Raw genomic sequence first — 23,551 nt, 5'->3', positions numbered from 1 at the left:
TTTATAGATCAGTCATCTAACAATGTATACTTTTAAATACAAATATACTGTTGTGAATTCGGGGTTCTTTCCGTTTGTTAGTAGATGAAGAAACAGTCATTTAAATGCCTAACATATTTATTCCGAAAAATTCTAGCAAATTCTTGACTTTACACGAACCAAATATTACAATTATGCACTTGAGTACAGAGTAATTCAATAGTAACTAATAGCAGGATAACAGACTTCAAAAAGTCTCGGACGATCAGATCACAAGCGAAAATTCTCTCAGTGAACTCGTCTCTCTCCTTACCCTACGACACGTCCTATTTTTACCTTGCCTTGGAGAGATATGACGTAAGCATTATTTCACTGATTTCCAGAAAAATCCCTTAAAAACCCGCCTCAATTCTCGAACTTTCGAAATCTTGTGGAATGTCGCCAAGATCGGAAATTTCTCGCCAAGTTAGCGATAAAGTCGCCACATTAGTCACTAAGCGGCAACCCTGCAAACGGAGAAACCGATCTTTTGGCAGCCGGCACTAATGCATAAAATCTGATTCGTCTGAAGGATTTACACGGATACATAATAAAAATACACAATACTTACAAGTTTTGTAACAATACTTTTGGAAGGTGAGATTGTGTACATCGAAGAAACTATTAAATTAGAATTTTAATGAATTACAAAGTAAACAAGATTGTGGCATTTCGGCAAAAGAATTTTCTTTTAGGTAAGAAAACTGTTATACTGTTTATTTTTATAATGTCGGCTCTATTTTTAGGTTTGTTTGGTTTGGTTATATTAACGCCCCGTTTGAAGCAACACTAGGGCTATTTTGGTACGGATCTCGTAATTTTGAACCGCGGTCAGATGACGAGGATGACACCTGAGCTGGCACCTAAATTTCACTTGTCTAGTATCAATTTATTGCGTTAGTATGCGTACAAAAATACAGACGAAAAGACAGTCAGATGTTTGACGCATTTGCTTCAAAATTAGATGCAAATGTGCTATTTATATGTTAAATCTATGCAATCTATACACTATATCGATCTAGTGCTTTACGTTTTATGATTATTAGCTCTCAGTAAGTTAATTTTAATTAAATTATGAGAATTCAATTAAAATTGAGAGTACTTTTTTATGTATATCACCATTTAATAAAGATTATCATAATCTGAACCAAAAATATTTTGTCAATCAATAACTGATGCTGCATAAACAAAAACTAAAAACATTCACCGTTAACTGACGAGTTAGGAAATGAGTACCCAAGCAGCAAGAGAAGTCGCTAAACGATTGGCCAAGCATCGTATCCACCTGATATACACCACCCGTATTTTGCCAATGTCACCTTTGCATTGGCGCGACATCGGATTCTGACCATATTTTTTTCTGTCGCCTCTGAAGATCGCTTTTTCATGGGGCGAACTCCTACGGCGACTTAGTGAAAAAGACCGGCTCAAAGCAATCGGCCCATAGTCGCCTCGATGTCGGGAAAGTTGTTTTTCCTAGGCGGCGCTATGCGAACATATTTTAGAAATTTCCCATGAATCACCTGGCGTGTATTGGATTTTGAAATTCAACCAGCAACGTACTGTCATTTCAAGAAACTTGGTAAGTGTAAAGTATTTATAATTATATATTTGTAAATAATATATTATTTATTCTAAATAGTGAATAAACATTTTTATTTTTGTTGAAGCCGTTCGAACTTGTTGCTTATCTGAAACATGGAGTTGCACGTGATATTATACGCGTTAGGCGTAAGCGACCATTATCATTTCTTTTCTTGTTTGTATTCTTTTCAAGTGATTTTATTTCTTATCTTTTTTTGTGTGTGTGTTCTTAAATTATTGCAGATATTTTTCCATTTCATTTACAATGCCTTTCCTTTTGTTAACAACAATTTCTAATGAAAAAAGTTTTAAAAAAATATTAAATTGCGTTCTTATGTTTTGGTTTTGCAATAACATTTGTGTTATTATTTTTATTTCGACATAAGGCTAAAAAAATAGATTAGCAGAATATATTTATTGTAAATTTCAAAAAAAAAAAAAAAAAATCTTTAAAACTTGCAATTATGTAGTTATATTTCAATACTCTTATGTGAATAGTTTATAATTATTTCACCTTTCATGAAATAGTAACATAAATTTTACACCCATTAGTTTATATTATTTTTCTCTATTGTCCTAAACATTATTATAATATTTGCCTATATAGTTCATTATCAGATTGAAAACATTATCAAGCTTATGAAGTTCTATATATCTATTTTACTCCTTAATTACATATCTCCAATTGTCAACAAATATTTTATTTGTACTTTTAAAAGAAGTGAAAGCTCAATCATTATTCTAATTAAGGAATATGTTTTTTAGGTTCATCAAATCTGCAGAAAGAAGAGTGAACTTGAAGAAAAGTATATGTATAATTCTTTATATGTATTATCAGCAAAATATGAAATCCAGTATTCTATAGAATGCCCAAGCATTGTATATATTGCCTAAAACAAGCCAGTAATGTATGAAACAATTTGTATTTCATACATTTTCTAAGCATTCTATAGAATGCCAAATGACAACCTGGCAAAGTATGAAATACATCTCTCATTCAATGAAATAAAAATTTTGTGCAACCTTTGTTTCAAAACTGAAAATGCAATTAAAGATAAAATAAATTTTTAAATTGATCTATAAATATAAACAAAAAAAAAAAAATTCTCACTATTTTTTTGGAAACTTTTGTGCAAGTTTCTATTCCTGACTTCAAAAAAGAGCAAAATATTGGAAGTTATAATTAATGTGACGGAGTATGGTTTCTACCTACTTGGAACATCAGAAGGAAATTTAAAACAATTATATGCGAGACAATTATATCCTAAGCACTTGTTTAGAATTGAAGATATTCCAAATCACAAAATTTCTCTCTGGTCAGTTGCAATTACTCAGAGCAGTGGAAGCAATCAAGGATTTATCAGATGTATGTGTTAAAGTGCCAAAATATCTAATCTCTTTTCGTGAAAAATGTAGTAAAACTTCAAAATGTTGCAATGTGATAGGCTTGAATAACAAGTAGGTAAATTTTAATTTCTGATTTTTTTTTTATCTGAAAACTTATTTGTCTTAATTAGAAAGGCATAAATTTTGTTTTATACAACTTTTATTTTTCTATATAATTTGAATAAATTTTTTTTAATGGCAACCTCATTATTTTTTCAGACTGACAATTCAAGTGATTTTAATTCTATTTAGCTTAGTTAATTTTCCTTTTCATTTACAATTTTTCTATGAAAGAAGTTTAATAAAGTATTAAATAACATTTTTATATTTTGGTATTGAAATAACATTTGTGTAATTATTTTTATTTTGACATGAGGCTAAAAAAAAGTTTAGCAGAATGTATTTATTTTAAACTTCAAAAGATTAAAAAAAAAAATCTTTAAAACTTGAGATTATGCAGACACTTTTGAGTACTCATATGAATAGTTTCAAATTATTTCACATTTCATAAAACAGTAACATAAATTTTACTCCCATTAGTTTGAGTTTTTTTTTTTTTTTTTTTTTTTTCTTTATTATCCTAAACATTATTATAAAGTTTGCTTACACAGTCCAGTATCAAAACAAAAATATTATGCTTATGAAGTTCTATAAGACTTTTGCTTGTTAATTACTCATCTCCAATTATCAAAAAATGTTTTATTTGTACTTTTAAATGAAGCAAAATCTCAATTACTATTATAATTGTTTTCTAGGTTCATCAAATGTAATCAAAAAGGAAAAATGAAATGTATAAATAAATGTATAATTCTTTATATGTAGCTGAAGATTCAGTTATACATATATATATTTATATAAATGTGTGTGGATTTATAGAAATTTCAAACTCTTCAAGTATTACATAATAAATAAAGTTTATATAATTTTTTTATAAATGACTTTGTGTCAATATTATTTATTATTGTAAATTATAAGTCATAGTTTCAGGATTTTGCTTGGGTGTATAAGTCATTACAGAAAATTCAGTAAAAAATTTCAAGTAATTTATTATTTTACATTGCATTTCTAAAATATTATTTAACGAAGGTCTTTGTAAATAAATTGTTCTGCATAGTTGTTTTTCTTTTCTCCTAAAAATAAAGAGGGGAAAATAATAATTAAAAAAATATTTGTCTAAAGAAATTTTGTATAATTGAAAGTAGTGTTTACATTTTTAGGTATGGAGTTTTTGTGAAATATTCAGAGAATCATAGATCAAATTTGGTTCTTGTGCCATGAAACAAAACCAAACTAATCATAGATGTAAAAAAATTAGAAATTTGAAGTAAATTGTTAATTTGTGCTTGTAAAATGTTATCAATTGGACATTCGCTAACACTAACATTTGTAATGAGGTATAAAATTTCTACACTATAAAGTAACTTTGTAAGTTAATAATAAATAAGATTTCGTATAAGTGAAAGAAGTGTTGTATTTTTGTGCATGGAATTTTTGTGAAACATATTTTTCAAATATTCAGAGTTAATCATAGATCAAATTTGGTTATTTTGCCACAAATCTAAACCTCACTAAACATAAATTATGAAAATATTAGAAATTTGAAGTAAGTTATTAAATAAGAAGTAAGTTTGTGCTTGTAAATTGTTGTTTATTGAATACACTAACATTTATAATGAGGTTTTAAATTAATGCAATATGAAGTAACTCTGTAAATTAATAGTAAATAAAATTTCCTATAATGGGAAGAAGTGTTCCATGTTTGGGTATGGAATTTTTGTGAAATATTCAGTGTTAATCATTAATTAAATTTGGTTCTTGTACTACAAAACCAAACGACTAACTATAGATCAAGAAAATATTAGAAATTTGAAGTAAATTATTAATTTGTGCTTGTAAAATGTTATATGTTGGACATCAACTGACACTAACATTTATAATGTGTAAAATTTCTACAACTTGAAGTTACTTTGCATGTTAATAGTAAATATAAGGAATTTTGTAGAATTGAAAGAAGTGCTTCATTTTTGTGTATGGAATTTTTGAGAAATATTCAGTGTTAATCAAAGATCAAATTTAATTCTTGTGCCATAAAAACAAACTAATCATAGATAATAAAAAAAAATATTAGAAATTTGAAGTAAATTATTATTTTGTGCTTGTAAAATGTTATCTATTGGACATTAGCTAACACTAAAATTTATAATGAGGTATAAAATTTCTTCATGAAGTAATTTTGTAAAATCAATAGTAAATAGAATCAGTAAAATTGAAAGAAGCATTACATTTTTGTATATGGAATTTTTATGAAACATATTTGTGAAATATTCGGGGTTAATCATAGATCAAATTTGGTTATTTTGCCACAAATCTAAACCTCACTAAACATAAATTATGAAAATATTAGAAATTTGAAGTAAGTTATTAAATAAGAAGTAAGTTTGTGCTTGTAAATTGTTGTTTATTGAATACACTAACATTTATAATGAGGTTTTAAATTAATGCAATATGAAGTAACTCTGTAAATTAATAGTAAATAAAATTTCCTATAATGGGAAGAAGTGTTCCATGTTTGGGTATGGAATTTTTGTGAAATATTCAGTGTTAATCATTAATTAAATTTGGTTCTTGTACTACAAAACCAAACGACTAACTATAGATCAAGAAAATATTAGAAATTTGAAGTAAATTATTAATTTGTGCTTGTAAAATGTTATATGTTGGACATCAACTGACACTAACATTTATAATGTGTAAAATTTCTACAACTTGAAGTTACTTTGCATGTTAATAGTAAATATAAGGAATTTTGTAGAATTGAAAGAAGTGCTTCATTTTTGTGTATGGAATTTTTGAGAAATATTCAGTGTTAATCAAAGATCAAATTTAATTCTTGTGCCATAAAAACAAACTAATCATAGATAATAAAAAAAAATATTAGAAATTTGAAGTAAATTATTATTTTGTGCTTGTAAAATGTTATCTATTGGACATTAGCTAACACTAAAATTTATAATGAGGTATAAAATTTCTTCATGAAGTAATTTTGTAAAATCAATAGTAAATAGAATCAGTAAAATTGAAAGAAGCATTACATTTTTGTATATGGAATTTTTATGAAACATATTTGTGAAATATTCGGGGTTAATCATAGATCAAATTTGGTTATTTTGCCACAAATCTAAACCTCACTAAACATAAATTATGAAAATATTAGAAATTTGAAGTAAGTTATTAAATAAGAAGTAAGTTTGTGCTTGTAAATTGTTGTTTATTGAATACACTAACATTTATAATGAGGTTTTAAATTAATGCAATATGAAGTAACTCTGTAAATTAATAGTAAATAAAATTTCCTATAATGGGAAGAAGTGTTCCATGTTTGGGTATGGAATTTTTGTGAAATATTCAGTGTTAATCATTAATTAAATTTGGTTCTTGTACTACAAAACCAAACGACTAACTATAGATCAAGAAAATATTAGAAATTTGAAGTAAATTATTAATTTGTGCTTGTAAAATGTTATATGTTGGACATCAACTGACACTAACATTTATAATGTGTAAAATTTCTACAACTTGAAGTTACTTTGCATGTTAATAGTAAATATAAGGAATTTTGTAGAATTGAAAGAAGTGCTTCATTTTTGTGTATGGAATTTTTGAGAAATATTCAGTGTTAATCAAAGATCAAATTTAATTCTTGTGCCATAAAAACAAACTAATCATAGATAATAAAAAAAAATATTAGAAATTTGAAGTAAATTATTATTTTGTGCTTGTAAAATGTTATCTATTGGACATTAGCTAACACTAAAATTTATAATGAGGTATAAAATTTCTTCATGAAGTAATTTTGTAAAATCAATAGTAAATAGAATCAGTAAAATTGAAAGAAGCATTACATTTTTGTATATGGAATTTTTATGAAACATATTTGTGAAATATTCGGGGTTTAACATAGATCAAATTTGGTTATTTTGCTACGAATCTAAACCTCACTAAACATAAATTATGAAAATATTAGAAATTTGAAGTAACTTATTAATTTGTGCTTGTAAAATATTTTCTATTGAAGAAACATATAATAGAAATTATATAATTTAGTGTTTTAAACTATTTTTAACCAATGCATTAAATTTTAGGGTGTTAAAATAGGAATTTGTGTTTTATTCATTATTCTTTAGAAATTATTTGTTTATTACTCACATTAAGCAATATAAAAGTGTGCAGAGTAAAAAATATATTTTTTTAATAAGAATTATATATTTTTCTGTTTCGAATTTTTATAAAATAGCTTTTAAAAAGATGATATAGGCAATATATATAATACATCTACTTTTAAATTTCTAATATCAGTTAAAATCATACTGATTAATTATATAATTGAAACTATGATTATGTTATTTCTTCCCATCCATTAAACAATGAAAATAAATAAGAATGAAGGAAATAAATCTTATATGTAGATAGATGTTCAGGGGATCAAATTTAAAATTATTTCAGATAATTTTAACATTTGTTTATTTTTTTAAAGAGCAGTAAAAAAAATGTCATTTAAACATTTTATAGGGTAAGGTTGTGGTAAAATCTATGCTATAATAATAGTTAAAAAAAGTTGGAAGAATTGTTAGAATGACATTTTCCATGAATTTTTTATCAAAAGCAAGTATTTTATGGAATTATAAATTTATCAAACACTATTATTAATAGGTAAAAAAGAAAAGTAAACTATTCAAAATATCTCGTATTTTCAGTCTTTTGACACAATTTTGAAAGTATGATAGTTTTAAATATTATGACACTAGTTTCTAGAGTTTGAGAAAATTGAATAACTATTAAACTAATATTTCAATTTGACACCAGCAAGTGTTCAGAAATAAATTGCCTAAAGATTGTTATTTGTTTGCCCATTGCTAAAATACATGGGGAAATGATTGGTATTGGGTCGCCCATTGATAAAACAGGTCGCGAAATGCTTGGTATAACGTCACCCGTGATAATAACAAGTCGCCAAAGGATCGGCGAATTCGTCGAAAACAAGTCGGGGCGAACCGCCGGGGGACATGATCAATGTCGGGGCGAGATCAGAGGCGATCTCGCTCGTTCCGTGGGGCGATGGTTGGCCAACGATCTTTTGCTGCTTGGGTATATTCTCATTCATTAGAGAATGACATGCCGCTTAACGGGTTACAAAAGACAAAAACGGATAATAATCGGTATATATATATATTTGAACCATTATCAATATATAAAAAAAAATCATTCCTACAAATTCCCATCTTTTAATTTAGAAAGTATTAGTGCTAAGTGTATGAAAGCCTTTAGATTCAGAATTTTATACGAACATTTTTTTTTTTATCTGATACAATACCTTGCATGCAAGGTTCCTCAATCTTATATCAAACCCTATACGAGATTTACAAATCTTATATCAAACCCTATACGAGATTTACAAATCTTATATCAAACCCTATACGAGATTTACAAATCTTATATCAAACCCTATACCAGATTTACAAATCTTATATCAAACCCTATACCAGATTTACAAATCTTATATCAAACCCTATACCAGATTTACAAATCTTATATCAAACCCTATACCAGATTTACAAATCTTATATCAAACCCTATACCAGATTTACAAATCTTATATCAAACCCTATACAAGATTTACAAATCTTATATCAAACCCTATACAAGATTTACAAATCTTATATCAAACCCTATACAAGATTTACAAATCTTATATCAAACCCTATACAAGATTTACAAATCTTATATCAAACCCTATACAAGATTTACAAATCTTATATCAAACCCTATACAAGATTTACAAATCATCTTGAAAATATTGCATTTATGATACGAAATAATAAAATGAAAGCCAAGTTCGTATTAACATAGCAGAAAGAGATAATAGATGAAATAAATAGCCGAAATCTTTGCAAAATTTTTATTTTTTACAGATTAATACCAGATAACATTCAATCATATCTGTTTTGTTAGAATAAAAACAACCAATGTTTTATCAGAGAATATAGAAACTTAACAAATGCGATACATGTAAAACCGAATTGCATATACTGAACTGCAAGTTTTTAAACTTCATTCGGATCTACGGTTGCATCCAATAGGTTTATTTACCTTTGGTAATTGGCTTCTTTACTTCTATTGGCACAATCCTCTCATTACGGTTGGGAAGTTGGATAATGTTCTTGGGGGCTGTTATGGTCAAGATACCATTCTTGCTGAAGGTCGACTTGACAGTATCAGGCTTAACACCTTCTGGTAATATATAACGTTTGGTGAATTCTCGGGACACAAACCCGTGTTCGTCAACTTTCTCTTTATGTTTGGCGTGAATGACAACATTGTTGGCGATAGTTTTCACTTTAATTTCATCCGGCATGAATTGGGCGACGCTTAACATAATCTTGAATTGCCCACGATCTGGCTCTGACAAACTAACATATCCATTTGAATATCGCAACGATAGCCTAGGCATAGCAGCTGTAGGGACAATGTCATCCACAGGTGGTTCAGAATATAAAGGTACAAAAATGTCGTCGATTGATTGAACTCGCTTATGACATGCACAATTAAACGAAGATGACTCCAAAGGCATTGTCAAATGTATCGATTCCAGTAAAGAATTACAACAGCAAAAACAATGGATCAGGTGACAAAAAAATCAAATCTGAGAAAATGAAGAACACGTCGATTTATATAATTTCCTTATTCTCCTAATAGGTTAGAGTTCGATAGAAGTTGAGAAGTTTCCTCGAAACTTCAATAATTTGTATTTTTCATTCGAGTTTTTTCTTCTGTTGTTCCACTTATATGCAATGGAAAACAGTTTATTTATTCATTTAAATCAGTGTTTATCATCAGTTTAGATATGCATTAAAATTAGTTGTAATAATATATTGATTTAATAAATTTTTTGGTTCAAATCGTGTTGCAACAGAACAATTTAACTGTCATGCCGGGTTTACACTTGACTAGTTATAAAGGTGGGTTCACACGAAGCCAAATATTGCGCGCAATAGAAAGTCACGCCTACTTCAGGAAAATCACGTGACTGCTACGGGGCAATGGCAAATGGTTGTCCCGTCGGGACAACTATTAGCTATTGTCCCATCAACGTTGTCTCAACTGTTCACACGGGGACAATACAGGGACAACAGCAGAGAGTCAACAATTGCGCGTAACATTTAGCCTAGTGTGAACCCACCTTTAGACGACCAGGTGGCAGCGCATGCGTAGAAAGGGACTGATTTATGTTTGCCTCAATTTCATAAGATAGATTCCATGCTTGGCTATAAATTGTCGTTCTGGCGTTCTTGAATATTTCTTTCCACAGCGTATCTTATTAAAATGATGAATATTTACACATAAAAACATGGTAAAGTTTTAAAAAAAAAGGTAAATATACCTAAATTTGGAAGACTACAAAAAAAAAATGGTAAATAAAATAAAAAAGAAAAGAAAACACAACCTCGCAGCAGAAAGAACAAAGAACAAAAAATGTCAGAATTAATCTACAATAAGTAATCAATTTTTTCGCGTCAAAAATACCAAAATACAATCGACCGCCAAATTCTACAAACGCATGCAAATTAAGGGGGGGGGGGAATACAGCGGCATGTTGTTGCCCCATCGGGACATTTATCGACCGAACAGCATTTTTTAGCCTGTCTCTCTGCCTATTTCCCGTTTTATAACTGAGTGTAATCCCAGCATAGCATTGTAATAACAAATTGATTCAATAAATTTTTTGGTTGACATTGTGTCGCACCAGAGCAAATTAGATGTTAAAGAAGAAATCGTTGTAGAGTCCATTTATTTCTCTGATTCTGGCACTGTATGATACAATCACCTTCCAATATTGAAATTTTGATTGTTTATAGTATCATGTAACACAGTTCCGACATACAAGTTTACAATTTCAAACATCGAATATTTGAGTTGAAAAATATTTCGTTTTACAAGTGAATCGAGGAAGTTCCAAAGCAAGCAATCCGTTTGTATAGGAGTGCAGTTACACAATACGAGTCATCTTCCGACGTTAAGCAGGTAAGTATTCATTTAACACTTTGAATTCTGAAAAGTAATGAGAGGCATTATTATACATATGTGAATATAAGGATTCCTTTTAGAGTTTAGAAATTTCATAAATAGTTGTAGGTGCGTAAAAATTAATGAGTAAGTTTTTTTACTATGCGACTTTCATAATAATCATAATTCAATAAGATTGTGAAAATGATGCGTCTTGCACAATGGCAGTCAGACTGGATATAAATTTGATAAGTGTTAACTTTGTGCTTCAGATTTCTATTGATATACCTATAATTTTTAAATATTGTATCTTGTTAGAGAGCGGCTTTTTAATTAAAAACGCATATTATTACTGAAATCATAAATTTGCGAAAACTAGAAAATAATGCGAATTGACATTGATAGATGCCATATATCAATTTTAAACTATGTATTTCTTAATATTTATTCAAATAAAGTTCATAACATGTTTTGGAAGAGAAACAACGCGAGTTCGCAGATTGTACAGACTAAGTCTATGGCAAAGGATACCGACGTGCTCTGATTGGTTTAAGCCTTGGCATCCTTTTGGCAATGTTTTGCACTCATAATAGTGTAGCTTCCGCTTATTTTGCTGAAACCTTGTACCTTTCATTAGTTTTATGAAAGATACGAGTGAATATCAACACGATCTAATTTTTATTAATATAATTGTTTTCTCTAAATATTACTAGTAATACTACTAATACTAATTAGTAATAATAATAATACATATTCCTAATAATACTAGCAATGCAAGTAACTAATGTTGTTTATGCACAGAAGTATAGAAACTATATGAAAGTAATTACTCAACATATGATGCAGCAATTAAATAATTCTTATTTTTCTATGATTTTCGTACCTTTATTAGATAATTAATGCAGTCATTGAAACTTGTTGCTGAACATTTGTTACTTTCCCATCCACTACATATGGGAAGATGATTACTTAAAGCCCAAAACGTATAAATATGTAAGCTTTAACGGAATATGTGATTTCGTAGCTAATTTTTTTTAGTTATATCAAAATAATATTAAGAAGAAACACATACAAAAATTATTTTTAATAAATTGTAATTTTTATATTTCTTGAATTTAGGTTTCAGGATTTGATCTTTTTCGCTGTATATGTGTTCCAGATTAATATTACATGTAAGCCGTAAAAAAATAGGGGGGGGGATAAATCCACAAATTTTATTTATTTTTGTAAAAATATATTTCGGTATGGCATGTTTTTGGCAAAACATTGCCAAAAGGCTTAAACCAATCAGAGCACGTCGGTATCCTTTGCCATAGACTTAGTCTGTGCAATCTGCGAACTCGCGAGAACAACATACTTTATTCATTTTAAAATTGTTATATATATTGCAATAAGATTATAGTTTTCTTATTTTGTCTCAGTAATATAAGCGGAAGCCGCTTTATGTGTTATTCGCTTTACATTATCGAATTCCTCTGGCACCAGACCAACGTGTATAAAAATACTCGTTTTGTTCGATCACTGTATCATTTAATGTTATCTATTTTGAAGTAAAGAATGGACAGATCCATTATTGACAATCAATGTTAAAGATAGACATTCTTGAAATTTCTCGCTCAGCTTGTAACGAAACATATGGCAGTCATTCTTTCTAGGATGGAGTTTATATTTTTATTTGTATTAGAACGATCTTGATTGGCTTAACCCTTTCTAGGGCCGTGGGAAGTATGCTTCCCACCAAATTTATCAATCTTTGTATGAAATTATGTAAGTTGGCTGTTCTGACAAACATTTTTAGAAAGAGAGAAACTTAGATGCTTCAGTTCTTTATCTCACACAAAATGATGTGTCTTGATTTGTTACTTAATTATTAATTAACCAAATTAATTACTTAATTTAAATTTATCTAATAAATTAAATGAATCCCTTTCCTTATTCTAATTTCAAGCTATTTTTTAACATATGACTAGAAAAAAATGGCCCTTTAAAGGGTTAAAATATGAAATTAATCCTGAATAGCTGTAATTCGCTGCCACCTTTCGACTGAATAAAGAAAGCAAAATAGATTTTTAAAAATAGATTTGTGCGTTAATGACTCAATTGAAATTCTTAACAGGTATGACAGTTTATGTAAAGCGAGGGGAACATACACAGTGGAGCATTTCCGTCTTTTTTAAAAAAATTTAAAAATTCTGAGCTTTTTGTGAGCAAGACTAAGCAGTAAGCATTGACGATTCTGACGGAGACAAATGTGCAAAAAAATGTGTTGTAAAAAATTTTTCAACAACAACCGAAATTTTGATACGCGACCTGCAGCATCATTCAACAAATTTTAGAGGTCTCTTCGGAACTTTCTCGCATATTCTCTAATAAGAGCATTTGTGTATTAATAACCGGTTGTCATTGGTGAACAATAATTACGAACCAGCTTATTAGTGCAATTTTTTTTCATGATTATTTTGGTGATAAATCTCTAGTATGGATTTAAAAGACAAATAATCAATAACTGAAAAATTATTTTTTGTGCTTTTTTTCCCTGACCGATTAAATCCAAAATGTGACAGAAAAACAATTGCAGATGCAAAATCACATATCAAATTTCAGATATTTAAATTTTTGTTTTTTGAGTTATCGCGTTAACACTCTGTATAATGTACAGACTGACAGACGGTCAACCTCTTGATGATTTGGTTTTAAATTTGATATATTTCTATACTTTAAATATCAAATCTATATACCAAATTTTATTGATATAGCACTCAACATTTTATAGCTATTTAATTATATTCGGTCGGCCGGAAAGAAAGACTTCCTCTGAATGGATTTCATTAATTAAACCGAAATCTATGAGGTTTGAGTAAATCACATACCAAAGTTCATCCGTCTAGCTTAAAGCATTTTTAAGTCATCGGGTTCACAGACAAACATGATTCTAAAAATGGGATTTTAAGACATAAGGTGGCAAAGTAAAAAAACGTTCTGAGGACGAACAATATATGAGTGAACTATTAATAAAGGAATGAAAATTATTTATTCATCGTTAAGCAACAATTATTAATTTTAATTATTTTTGAAATAAAAAAAAATTGAAAGCCCCGTGGTAAGAATTTATATTTTTTCCCTTAATTTGATGAAAATATTAGTTTTACCTAATTCAGTTATTGTAATCAATCGGTAAATATTCTCGAAAATCCTAAGTCCTGTAGTGATGACATTAAGCGGTAAGTAGTGTATCTTTGAAAAGCAGAACTCTTTACGGAAGTGGGAAAAAGAAAAACAATATCATTATATATATATATATATATATATATATATATATATATATATATATATATATATATATATATATATATATAGACAGGATAGATTTTTAATCCTGTCGACTGAATATTATGTAACATATTTTGATTGAAGTAGAATGCAGGTTCGAAACAGTGAAGAGACTTGGTATTTTTAATTTCGTTTTATTCTATTCCGAGTGGCAGGCATGATTATATACAAGAAAACGCAGCGCGGCACACACAGAAGTAAGGAAAGGGAAAAAAGGGCCACACAGATGATCAGTAGCCTTATATAACATTAGATTTCTGGCCAGGCACCAATTCAATACACGTGTGACCTTTGACACCTTTTGAAGGGTAAAAGTATCACTTTCATTTAATACGTAGTACTGACGGCGCATTATTTTTACAAAGGATTTAATTAAACCGAAAGTGGAATTGGATCACAAAATAAGAGAATATTTTAGAATGAAGTTAGAAAGGGCTAAATTAAGATAAAATCCAGGAAATTAATTAAATTGAAATTAGAATTAAAATATCATTACATATATATTTCATAACTAAAATGGAAAGGTAAAAAAATAAAAGAAATTGATTGTGTTTGAATGAAACCCTCCACGCCTTAACCCGCAAATTGTTAATGCAGTCCTCTCGCTTTTGGCAAAATTGTGCAATGACAGTTTTCTAACATTGATCGATGTCCTATTTGTTACGCGATTACTTCCGAGAGATGGCGCTGATACCTCGTTGAATCTTCTTAAATGTGTTTATTTATCCCTAATGTAAAGTAGCAGACATTGAATGTAGCTAGATAGGTAAATCAACCACCAGTTTCTTTATCGCTGAAATACATGTTGTTAGATTAGAACAATTGGTATCGCATCTCATTACAACCCTACACTGCCTAAACGAAATCGAAACTTTGTTCAAGGTTAATTCGACCCAACTTTCAAAACACGATGTAGCAGAAGCTTTTGTCTCTGCAACAACAAATTGTTTCATTTAAATGCTGACGTTACCATTCGACACATCTTGGCTTTTGAAAAACTGGAGGTACATTGGCTTGATAATAGTCTCGGTTTTGCAATTGTGAAAGATAGATGTCCAAATTCGAAAATCGATTTCAACAAGGATCTGCTCTAAATATTAATCTTAAGTGTTTTAAATATGATTTCAAGGACAAAAAGTCCTCCAGTTAGCATAGACTCGCAATGGGACATAGCAAGTCTGGATAGAGAAAAAATATAACTATTTTTAGAACAGGTGTTTATTAAATTTTGTAAATGGAAAACTCTCCAGTTTTTACTTTCTCGTATTCGTAGAATAGAGTAAGTTGAGTACTAATCGTCTGAAAATGCGAACTCGATATTTTGACGAATCTTCACTTTTTATACGTTTCTCAGTTAAAAAGAAAATAAATAAATAAAGATGAATTTGGTATATTGTCTTTACACCAAATTCGATTTCTCTCAATTTTTGATCAAAATCCTTTCAGAGGGGACTGCTTATCCGGCTGTTCGAATATAACTTTACACGATAATTACAAAATAAAGAGTGTGGTGAATAACATATAATCCAGTTAACAACTCTTCTACTCGAACGATCGTTTTGGTAAAATGGTATAGTTACTGGACTGCTAACCACAAGGTCCCAGGTTCTATCCTTCGCTCATTCACTTATCGCTTCATTGGTGATCTCGGACAATGAATCTTCAACCTTCTTACAGCTGTTGTGGCGCCATCTACCCTCAACCAAAGTCGTCAAATTCACTTAACGCAGCAAAACCCAAAGTCGTCAGACTCACGTGACGCAGCAACCCAAAGCTGTCAGATACATTTGGCGCATCAGCACCCACACACGCTCGCCATAACGCTTGGCGAGCGTGTGTGGGTGCTTAACGCTTATTCAAACTGGGTACAGGCCCATTAAAACACAGCTACTCAATACATCACCACTCAACAGCCATATCGTTCGTCTCGCCTCGCCTCGCCTCCGACTCACTGGAGGGAGAGTACTGTGGTGAAGAGCATATAATCCAGTTAACAACTCTTCTACCCGAACGATCGTTTTGGTAAAATGGTTTAGTTACTGAACTTCTAACCACAAGGTCCCAGGTTCTATCCTCGCGCGTCTCATACCGCTTCAAGAGCTAGATAGATGAAATTCGTTACACAGAGTTAACATCTATAGTGTATACTTTTGTCAAATTGTGAGCCATATCCAGCAACTGGTTGACTGTTTGTTGGTTTGTGGTTCCATATACATGTAAATTTAAATATTTAAAAGCTTAATGACTTAACTAAATCATATTTGGTATGAGATTTTGAGACTATAAGTGCAATTTTGAGTCAAATCTCTATTTCAATGTGTTCAAAAAAACAAGTTTTAAGTATAGATTCGATTTCCATATACTATTAGCGCATGCCAGGGATGAATCGCCAGTCAACTCTCCAAAGATGATACGAAAGATTCGCTAAAATTGCTAAACTCACGGCAAAAGTTAATATTTTGTAACTATTGTAGGCCATGCAAGTCATTCTCTGGAATGACATATTTATCAGAGAGTATGCGAGAAAATTTTGTGGAAACCACTTCTGTTTCTTTTTATTCAAATCAATGCTTGTCATTTATTATAAAAGATTTCAAAAGTTTAATATTACATTAAAGTAATGAAATGATTTAATGAGTTTGTAATTTTAGTTGATTAATGGAAGAGAAATTTAGTTGTTTGAAAAGTTTAAGTTTGATTTGGTTTAAATGTTTTTATGTTCAGCATTAAAACAATTCAAGAGCTATTTTAAAATGAATATCGAAATTTTGAACAAAATGTCGATAAGGACGTGACCTGTGTCAGTATCTTTCCTCCGAACTTCTGCATTATGTCAATAAGAATGTTAGAGAAACTCTGTGAGAAGGCTTCTATTGATGCAATAGGGATAAATTCGATCTGCATAGGATTGTGAGTTTAGTTTAGAGATGCATAATCCACGATTTTTTGAATAACAAATAATTTTGCTGTTGTTATTTTTAAACATTTGTTCCAAATATCTGTTATTTCAATCATATTATTAATTTAAAATTATTATTTAATATTAAATATCAAATTTATTAATTGTAATTAATACTTAATTTACTAATTTAAGTAACGTGTGATTGAATTCATTTATCTATTTCAGCTTACTTCTTAAATTTGATTTTTTTTCAAAACTATTTATTTAATTTCTGTATTGGAGTAAACCATTTTCTGAAAAATTTGAAATAAATATAAATGTCATTTCTTTAAATTGTTTACTTTAGTTCTATATTCTAGATGGCGCCAGCAGTAAATGGAATATATGCAAAGTCAAATCACAAGCAATTAAGAACGATTTGTATGGAACAGTGCATCAACACGTACGAATACCAGTAAGACCGGTTGAAGTGGAGCGGCGACTTCACACTTTCGTGTGAAGTCACCGCTCCGATAAATTTCAGTGATATGCAATTCAGTGATATGATGATTCCAATAACTGGTCCGTTCACTTTTTAATCCGTTCACAGATTTCTCCTTTTCTGTTATGTTCGAGGGCTTCCATTGGACAGATCGTATCGATTGTTACTTTCCAGTGAAGTCACCGCTCCGGTAAATTTCAGTGATATCGTATCGATTGTTGGTTTCTATCGTGATCCAAAACCTGTAATCGAAATATCACCAGTAAGATCGCATCAAGGATTTGAATCACACCCCTCTTTGAAAAGTATTGATCACTTGTATTTGCGACTTTTTGATATTGGTTACGTAATAACCGCTCGTAAAATATTCGTCATCCCTAGTTTAGTAAACTAACGTCCCATTTTGAAGTACCTCATGACTTATTTTATAGTAAACGTTGGAAATTTTTAGCCTATCCAACAAGATCGCGAAACAAATTGAATTTGTTCAAGTTACTGCGTTTACAAGAATGCGACCCTCAGTTAGTACTTTGATAGATTGTTCAAATTTTGATAAATTTGATTCATAATTTAACAAGAGTCTACATTTTTTTATAACTAACCAGTGTGCCAAATTTTATTTATCTCTTTATTTTATAATTATCAAGTTCACTTATACTCTCACAAACATTTCGATTTCTTCTGAATAGATTTCCTTCATAATTTGAATACTATACTGAAAACTTACAAGGGAACAACATGAAATTGAAAATTTAGTTCAAAATATGAATTAGTAAAATAGTAGTATATATTTCAAAGGTTCAATCATGAAAATATTAACGTGCTATAGCCAGCCAATTTCGAGAAAATGGCCCTCAAACTTTCAGGATAGCATATATATTATTAAAGTGCCGCCGTTGTCGAGACCCGAGTTCGGTCCTGGGCTAGTATCTTTTTGCTTTTTTTCTTCCATTTGTTTTCTTTTTAAATTATCTCGAATTTATTTAATAATATACAAAAAGGTTTAATTAATGTCTTTTTTTAATTTTTTAATGCGAAAATAAATATTAATTCCCCCTATTCTTAGATTATAATCTAATTTTTGGAAGCAAAATAATCATAAATATGAATGCGTTTTTTTTTTGTTTTTTTTTTTAAATATTCAGAATTACTTAAGTTAAATTAACAATTTAAAGATGGTTTCAATTATTATAATATTCATTTTTGTATGGAAAAATAAACTTATTTTCTTTTAATACGTGAATTATAATTTATTAATATACAATTATATTTATTAATATACTGAATTATAATTTATTAATATATTAAATTAAAAACAAAGATATGAACGCGTTTTTCTTTTTAAACATCATTTAAATAAATTTATATATTTTAATTACTTACTTAAATTAACTACTAAAATTTATTTAATTCGTATACACGTAATTTAAAGTTCATGAATCTGGCAAGTTATCAGATATTAAAGCCATGTTATTTGTCTTGCATTTACTTCGCTTTATACGTACAAGAACCTTTCTAATGGACATCGATCCAATGACATCATAGCATTATTAAAAATGTAAATGTCTGGTCATCTGTCTTTGAAATTTCATAATATTGTAACTTCAATTTCTTTTTATCCGTCTTGTAAATTATACAGATATGAAACAAAACCATCTTCTTTTGCAACAATGTAATGTATTTTTGGAAATTAGGAAAAAAAATTGCCATATTGCAAAAATAAATTCGAACGATTGTTAAATTGTTATCATTAAAAAGACATTAAAGAAAATTTTGTAACTATAATATTTTCGGAAGTCTCTCAGTAATGTGACCGCCAGGAATCCCACCTTCTTGAGGCAGTATCTTCCTTGACCAATTCTGCCAACAATCATGCGGAGTAAATGCATTTCTGCGAAGTCTTTCTGCAAAATCGCGAAATTGAAAACTCCTCTTTTCACAGTTCTACTACACGACCTCGATCGAACTCGGCGAATTGTTGATAATGGCTTCTTAAGGTATCCTTGAATAACATTAAATCACTACGTCAGTTTTCAACGATAAATAATGGTGAAAAATTTTGCAGCACGTATTTAAAACAAACCTCATTTGCATTTCATAGTGGCGCTACTAGCGTCTATTGCAAAATGTCAATAGACGTCATTTTTAGATGCATAAACACGCCTACAAAATTTCATTTATCTAGCATAACTTCTTCTTGCCGTTAGAATTTTTTTTTCCTGCCCATGTATTTCTGGGCTCAAGACCGACTGAAGTATTATGCTTTTTAAATGGGAATCAGCATTCTGTTTGAAGATGTTAATGAAAATTTAAAATGGAGTTTTTTTAATGTTATGGCTTAAATTTACTTTAAAAATATGAAATTTGATATTCTTATTATTATAGCTTCCAATTTTATTCGAAATAAAAACCTCGTTTTATAGAAAGTTTGCTATAATTATTCATTATCGCTCTTTTTCACAACTTAAAAGCCTTTTTTTTTTTTTTTTTTTCCTTTTTCAAAGGGGAAGAAGAAAAACTATTAACCACTCGACTCTCAAAAGAAAACCTGTTGTCATAAAAAAATATTTACATTGTAATAAACATTATACAAACAAAATTTTAATCAAACCATTCATGTTCATGAAAATCCCCTATTTTCTATAATTACCTTCACTTCTCAATTCCGAGGTTACATGAGGAGGAACCTTTACTTTTCGCATATTCCTAGTCGTTTTAGGACTGTAATAACAGGTCTGTGTCGACTTTTCCATTTAGAATATAATTTTAAACTTGATGTGCTTTATATTTTCCTTTTTTTTTTTTTTTTTCTCCTTCAGCAAAAAGATTCTACTTCACTGAGATAAAAATATACTTCCGCAAGAAATTCTGGACCCTAATTTTTCATCGGTTGCTAACATGTATTGAAGAATTCGATCATCAACAGATTAGAGAATCCTTGGTCTTGTAAAAAGAACCTCTCACTATATCTCCTTTGGGGATCAACATTTAATGCTCTGAAGTATTCACTAGACTTGATGCAAAAAAAACATTAAATAATTACTAATAATTAATAATAAAAAATCAATTAATTGCAAGATTTCAATTGCTGTTTTAATAAAATATTAAAAACAAATCAAGAGGTTGGAAAAATAATTCGATTTCCAACGGAGAAGTCATATACATGATAAAATAATAGCCAAATTCTGACTTAAACGATTGTAATTAGTTGAATTGGCTGTATAATTTATTGAAAAAAGAAAGCTCTAATACGAGTTATTTTTAATTAAAAACATTAAAATGTTTCTTTCATAATTATTATTTTATTATAAGAAGAAGCTGATTGATTAAATTCTAAGAGCCGATGTGGTCTGGTGATAAGATTATAATTTTAAGGCTGGAAGATATGAGATTCCTATATTCCCAAGGCTATGAAATTCGAGATTCCTATATTTTCATATTGTATGTGGACTTGGGACACATTAAATAGAGTATGTAAACTTTTTTACAGCGGTGTGGCGTGGTACTTAATTTAAAAATGTTTCCTCTTTAAGCAGCGTACACTCTCAATCTGCTCAAAAATGGATTATCAAATTTAGTTTATTATGACTATTTTACAGTTATTGCAATAAAAACGATGAAATCTCGTCTTTAAAATTTGTAGTGTGAAAGACTAGATTTTTTTTCATTGGTTGAATGTTAAATGAAAAATATTTCATTGAGTTTGACGATTGGAGTCGAAATAAATCTTAGCTAAAAGATATGAAGTGAATAGAAAAATCTCATTTGTAGAAGCGTTTTGAAACCGAAACTTAAGCGAAGAAAGATTTTTTGTGATAAAAAGGAAGTAAAATTCGAGTATATATATCACAAAGCTAATAAATAAATCTAGTATATTGTGCATTGTATAATCACCCATTAAATTTTCGTAAAATCAAGAAATGAGAATTAATACTTTTTTAAACTGAACATTTTATGAATATAAAAATCAAAATGATTGATAAGCAAGCTCTTCGTAAATATCTGGATACTTTAATCATTGAACATGAATCGAAAATTTCTCGCACAGTTATTGAAACCTTGTTAAAAATTCACAGGTAAATCACTTTATTTTCAAGGCATTTGGATTTAAGATCGAAAAATGATTTTAATATATTTAACTAGAATTTGTATTTTAGGAAGATCCTTTGTAATGAAAACGAAGCACAATTTCGCTCTATCAATCCAGACAATCCCATCTTTTTGGAAAAAGTATGGTCCTTATTACCAGCTAGACAATTCATGAAGAAATGTGGATGGTTTTTTGTAAGTGTATTTTGTCATATGAATGTATTCTCTCTTTATCATTTTTCTAAAAATTTTTTGGATGAATTCTTTTTTATTTTTTATTTTTTCTGATATAATTGTTAACTTTGATGATATCAAGTAACTGAAAATGAGCTGGATGATTTCAGACTATATATCAAACAAATCTTGTATAAAAGTTTTATTTATTATTTGGAAAAATTTATCTTTATTAGCACAACAATGGATTCCTTATGATACATTCTGAACTTTATGATTTTAAAGGGCTACAAGTTTGAGGATAAATTGCATGTAAAATACTTTTTCATACAAATCTAGTGCATGGTTTGTTGAGGATTAGATGACCACCTATTAATAGAGGAGTAATTATTTGGAAATCAGTTGGCTATAATTGACTATAGTTCAAAATTTTGTTGACTGATACTATAAACCTTTTGTGTGATTTTTTTAAATGAAATGTTTATTTGATTAAACTAAACCCAACCAATTAAATCTTATACATTTATTGAGCAAATATTCACATTTGAAGAATCCATGCTGCTTAGTATTAACATATATCATTTTTTTAAAATCTAAAACATAATCGATCAAAGCTAATATGTTTAAATTTCTACATAGTACTTCATCATTTCTCAAGCAGCTCAAAAATTTTCATTGTGTTCTTTTGCAATACATCAATTAATCTGGAGCAAAAGGTAATTCACGAAAAAAAATCTGCTTTTTGCATTAGAACTTAGTTAATTTGAATCTGAAATTCATTTAAGTTAAAGTTCACTTATTTTATTAATAAGTTAAAATTTTGAAATGTCCTAAATTTAAAGTAAAGTGTAAGTTGGAAATATATTAAAGTAACAAAAAATTTTTTAAAATTTAAAATGAAGTTATAGGTTTATTTAAATATTTAATTTAAAGTGATAAAATCAATAATATTCCATTAATAAATGGAAAATTGATATAAATTTAATGAGTGAGGTTATTTATATTAAGGATAATAAAAAATCTTATTAAAAATTTTCAATTTGAATTAAATAAGTATTTGGAATAATCATTTGTCTGAACCATTTTGAGTACAATAATTATTAGATTACAAGTCAAAATAAGCAGTTAAATTAGCATTTAACTTATTCAAGGTACATTAAAAAAATTGTTATCAATTGAATAAAATAAACATTTTTTCAATTGATGGGGTCAAGTTTCCAAGAGAATTAAGAGTCTTAAATGACCTGTTATCATTGAAAACATGAAATAAATTTTATTTAACTAACCAATCTAATATCAGCTATAATAGTTTAGATTTCTGTGTAGCCAAAATGTTTCGAATTATAATTCATATTTTAGCAAGACATTAATAGAAAGAATTCAAGCAACCATAGAAAAAATATATATGGCTAATGCATTTGAATTAAAAATATACTGATCTGTATTTCTTTTATTTGTAGTTTCACTTTGGAGGCAAGTAAATAAATTTTGAAAATATCAAAATTATATAATAGGAAAATTCTCTT

At 28.9% G+C, this 23,551-nt stretch overlaps 2 protein-coding genes across 2 annotated transcripts in view; one reads left to right on the top strand and one right to left on the bottom strand.

Moving 5' to 3' along the window:
- Positions 1–8,930: 8,930 nt before the first annotated feature.
- Positions 8,931–9,938, bottom strand: LOC129957278 (heat shock protein Hsp-12.2-like). Its single transcript, XM_056069538.1, has one exon. The coding sequence runs from the start codon at positions 9,614–9,616 to the stop codon at positions 9,128–9,130; it is 489 nt and encodes a 162-aa protein (XP_055925513.1). The 5' UTR covers positions 9,617–9,938; the 3' UTR covers positions 8,931–9,127.
- Positions 9,939–11,050: 1,112 nt separating this feature from the next.
- Positions 11,051–23,551, top strand: part of LOC129957598 (uncharacterized) — a 29,736-nt gene continuing 17,235 nt past the window's right edge. The window contains exons 1-3 of the mRNA XM_056070018.1: positions 11,051–11,067; positions 17,641–17,735; positions 21,920–22,046. Coding sequence (XP_055925993.1) covers positions 17,641–17,735; positions 21,920–22,046 — 222 coding nt within the window. The 5' untranslated portion in view covers positions 11,051–11,067. The remainder of the gene's footprint in view (positions 11,068–17,640; positions 17,736–21,919; positions 22,047–23,551) is intronic.

Source organism: Argiope bruennichi, chromosome 11 (genome assembly GCF_947563725.1).
Source record: "Argiope bruennichi chromosome 11, qqArgBrue1.1, whole genome shotgun sequence".
NCBI classification, from domain to species: domain Eukaryota; kingdom Metazoa; phylum Arthropoda; class Arachnida; order Araneae; family Araneidae; genus Argiope; species Argiope bruennichi.
This window is presented reverse-complemented; position numbering and strand designations above follow the sequence as displayed.

Bases quoted from the DNA above. Each gene is read 5' to 3' on its own strand.
- LOC129957278 (XM_056069538.1), bottom strand. From the start codon at position 9,616: ATGCCTTTGGAGTCATCTTCGTTTAATTGTGCATGTCATAAGCGAGTT.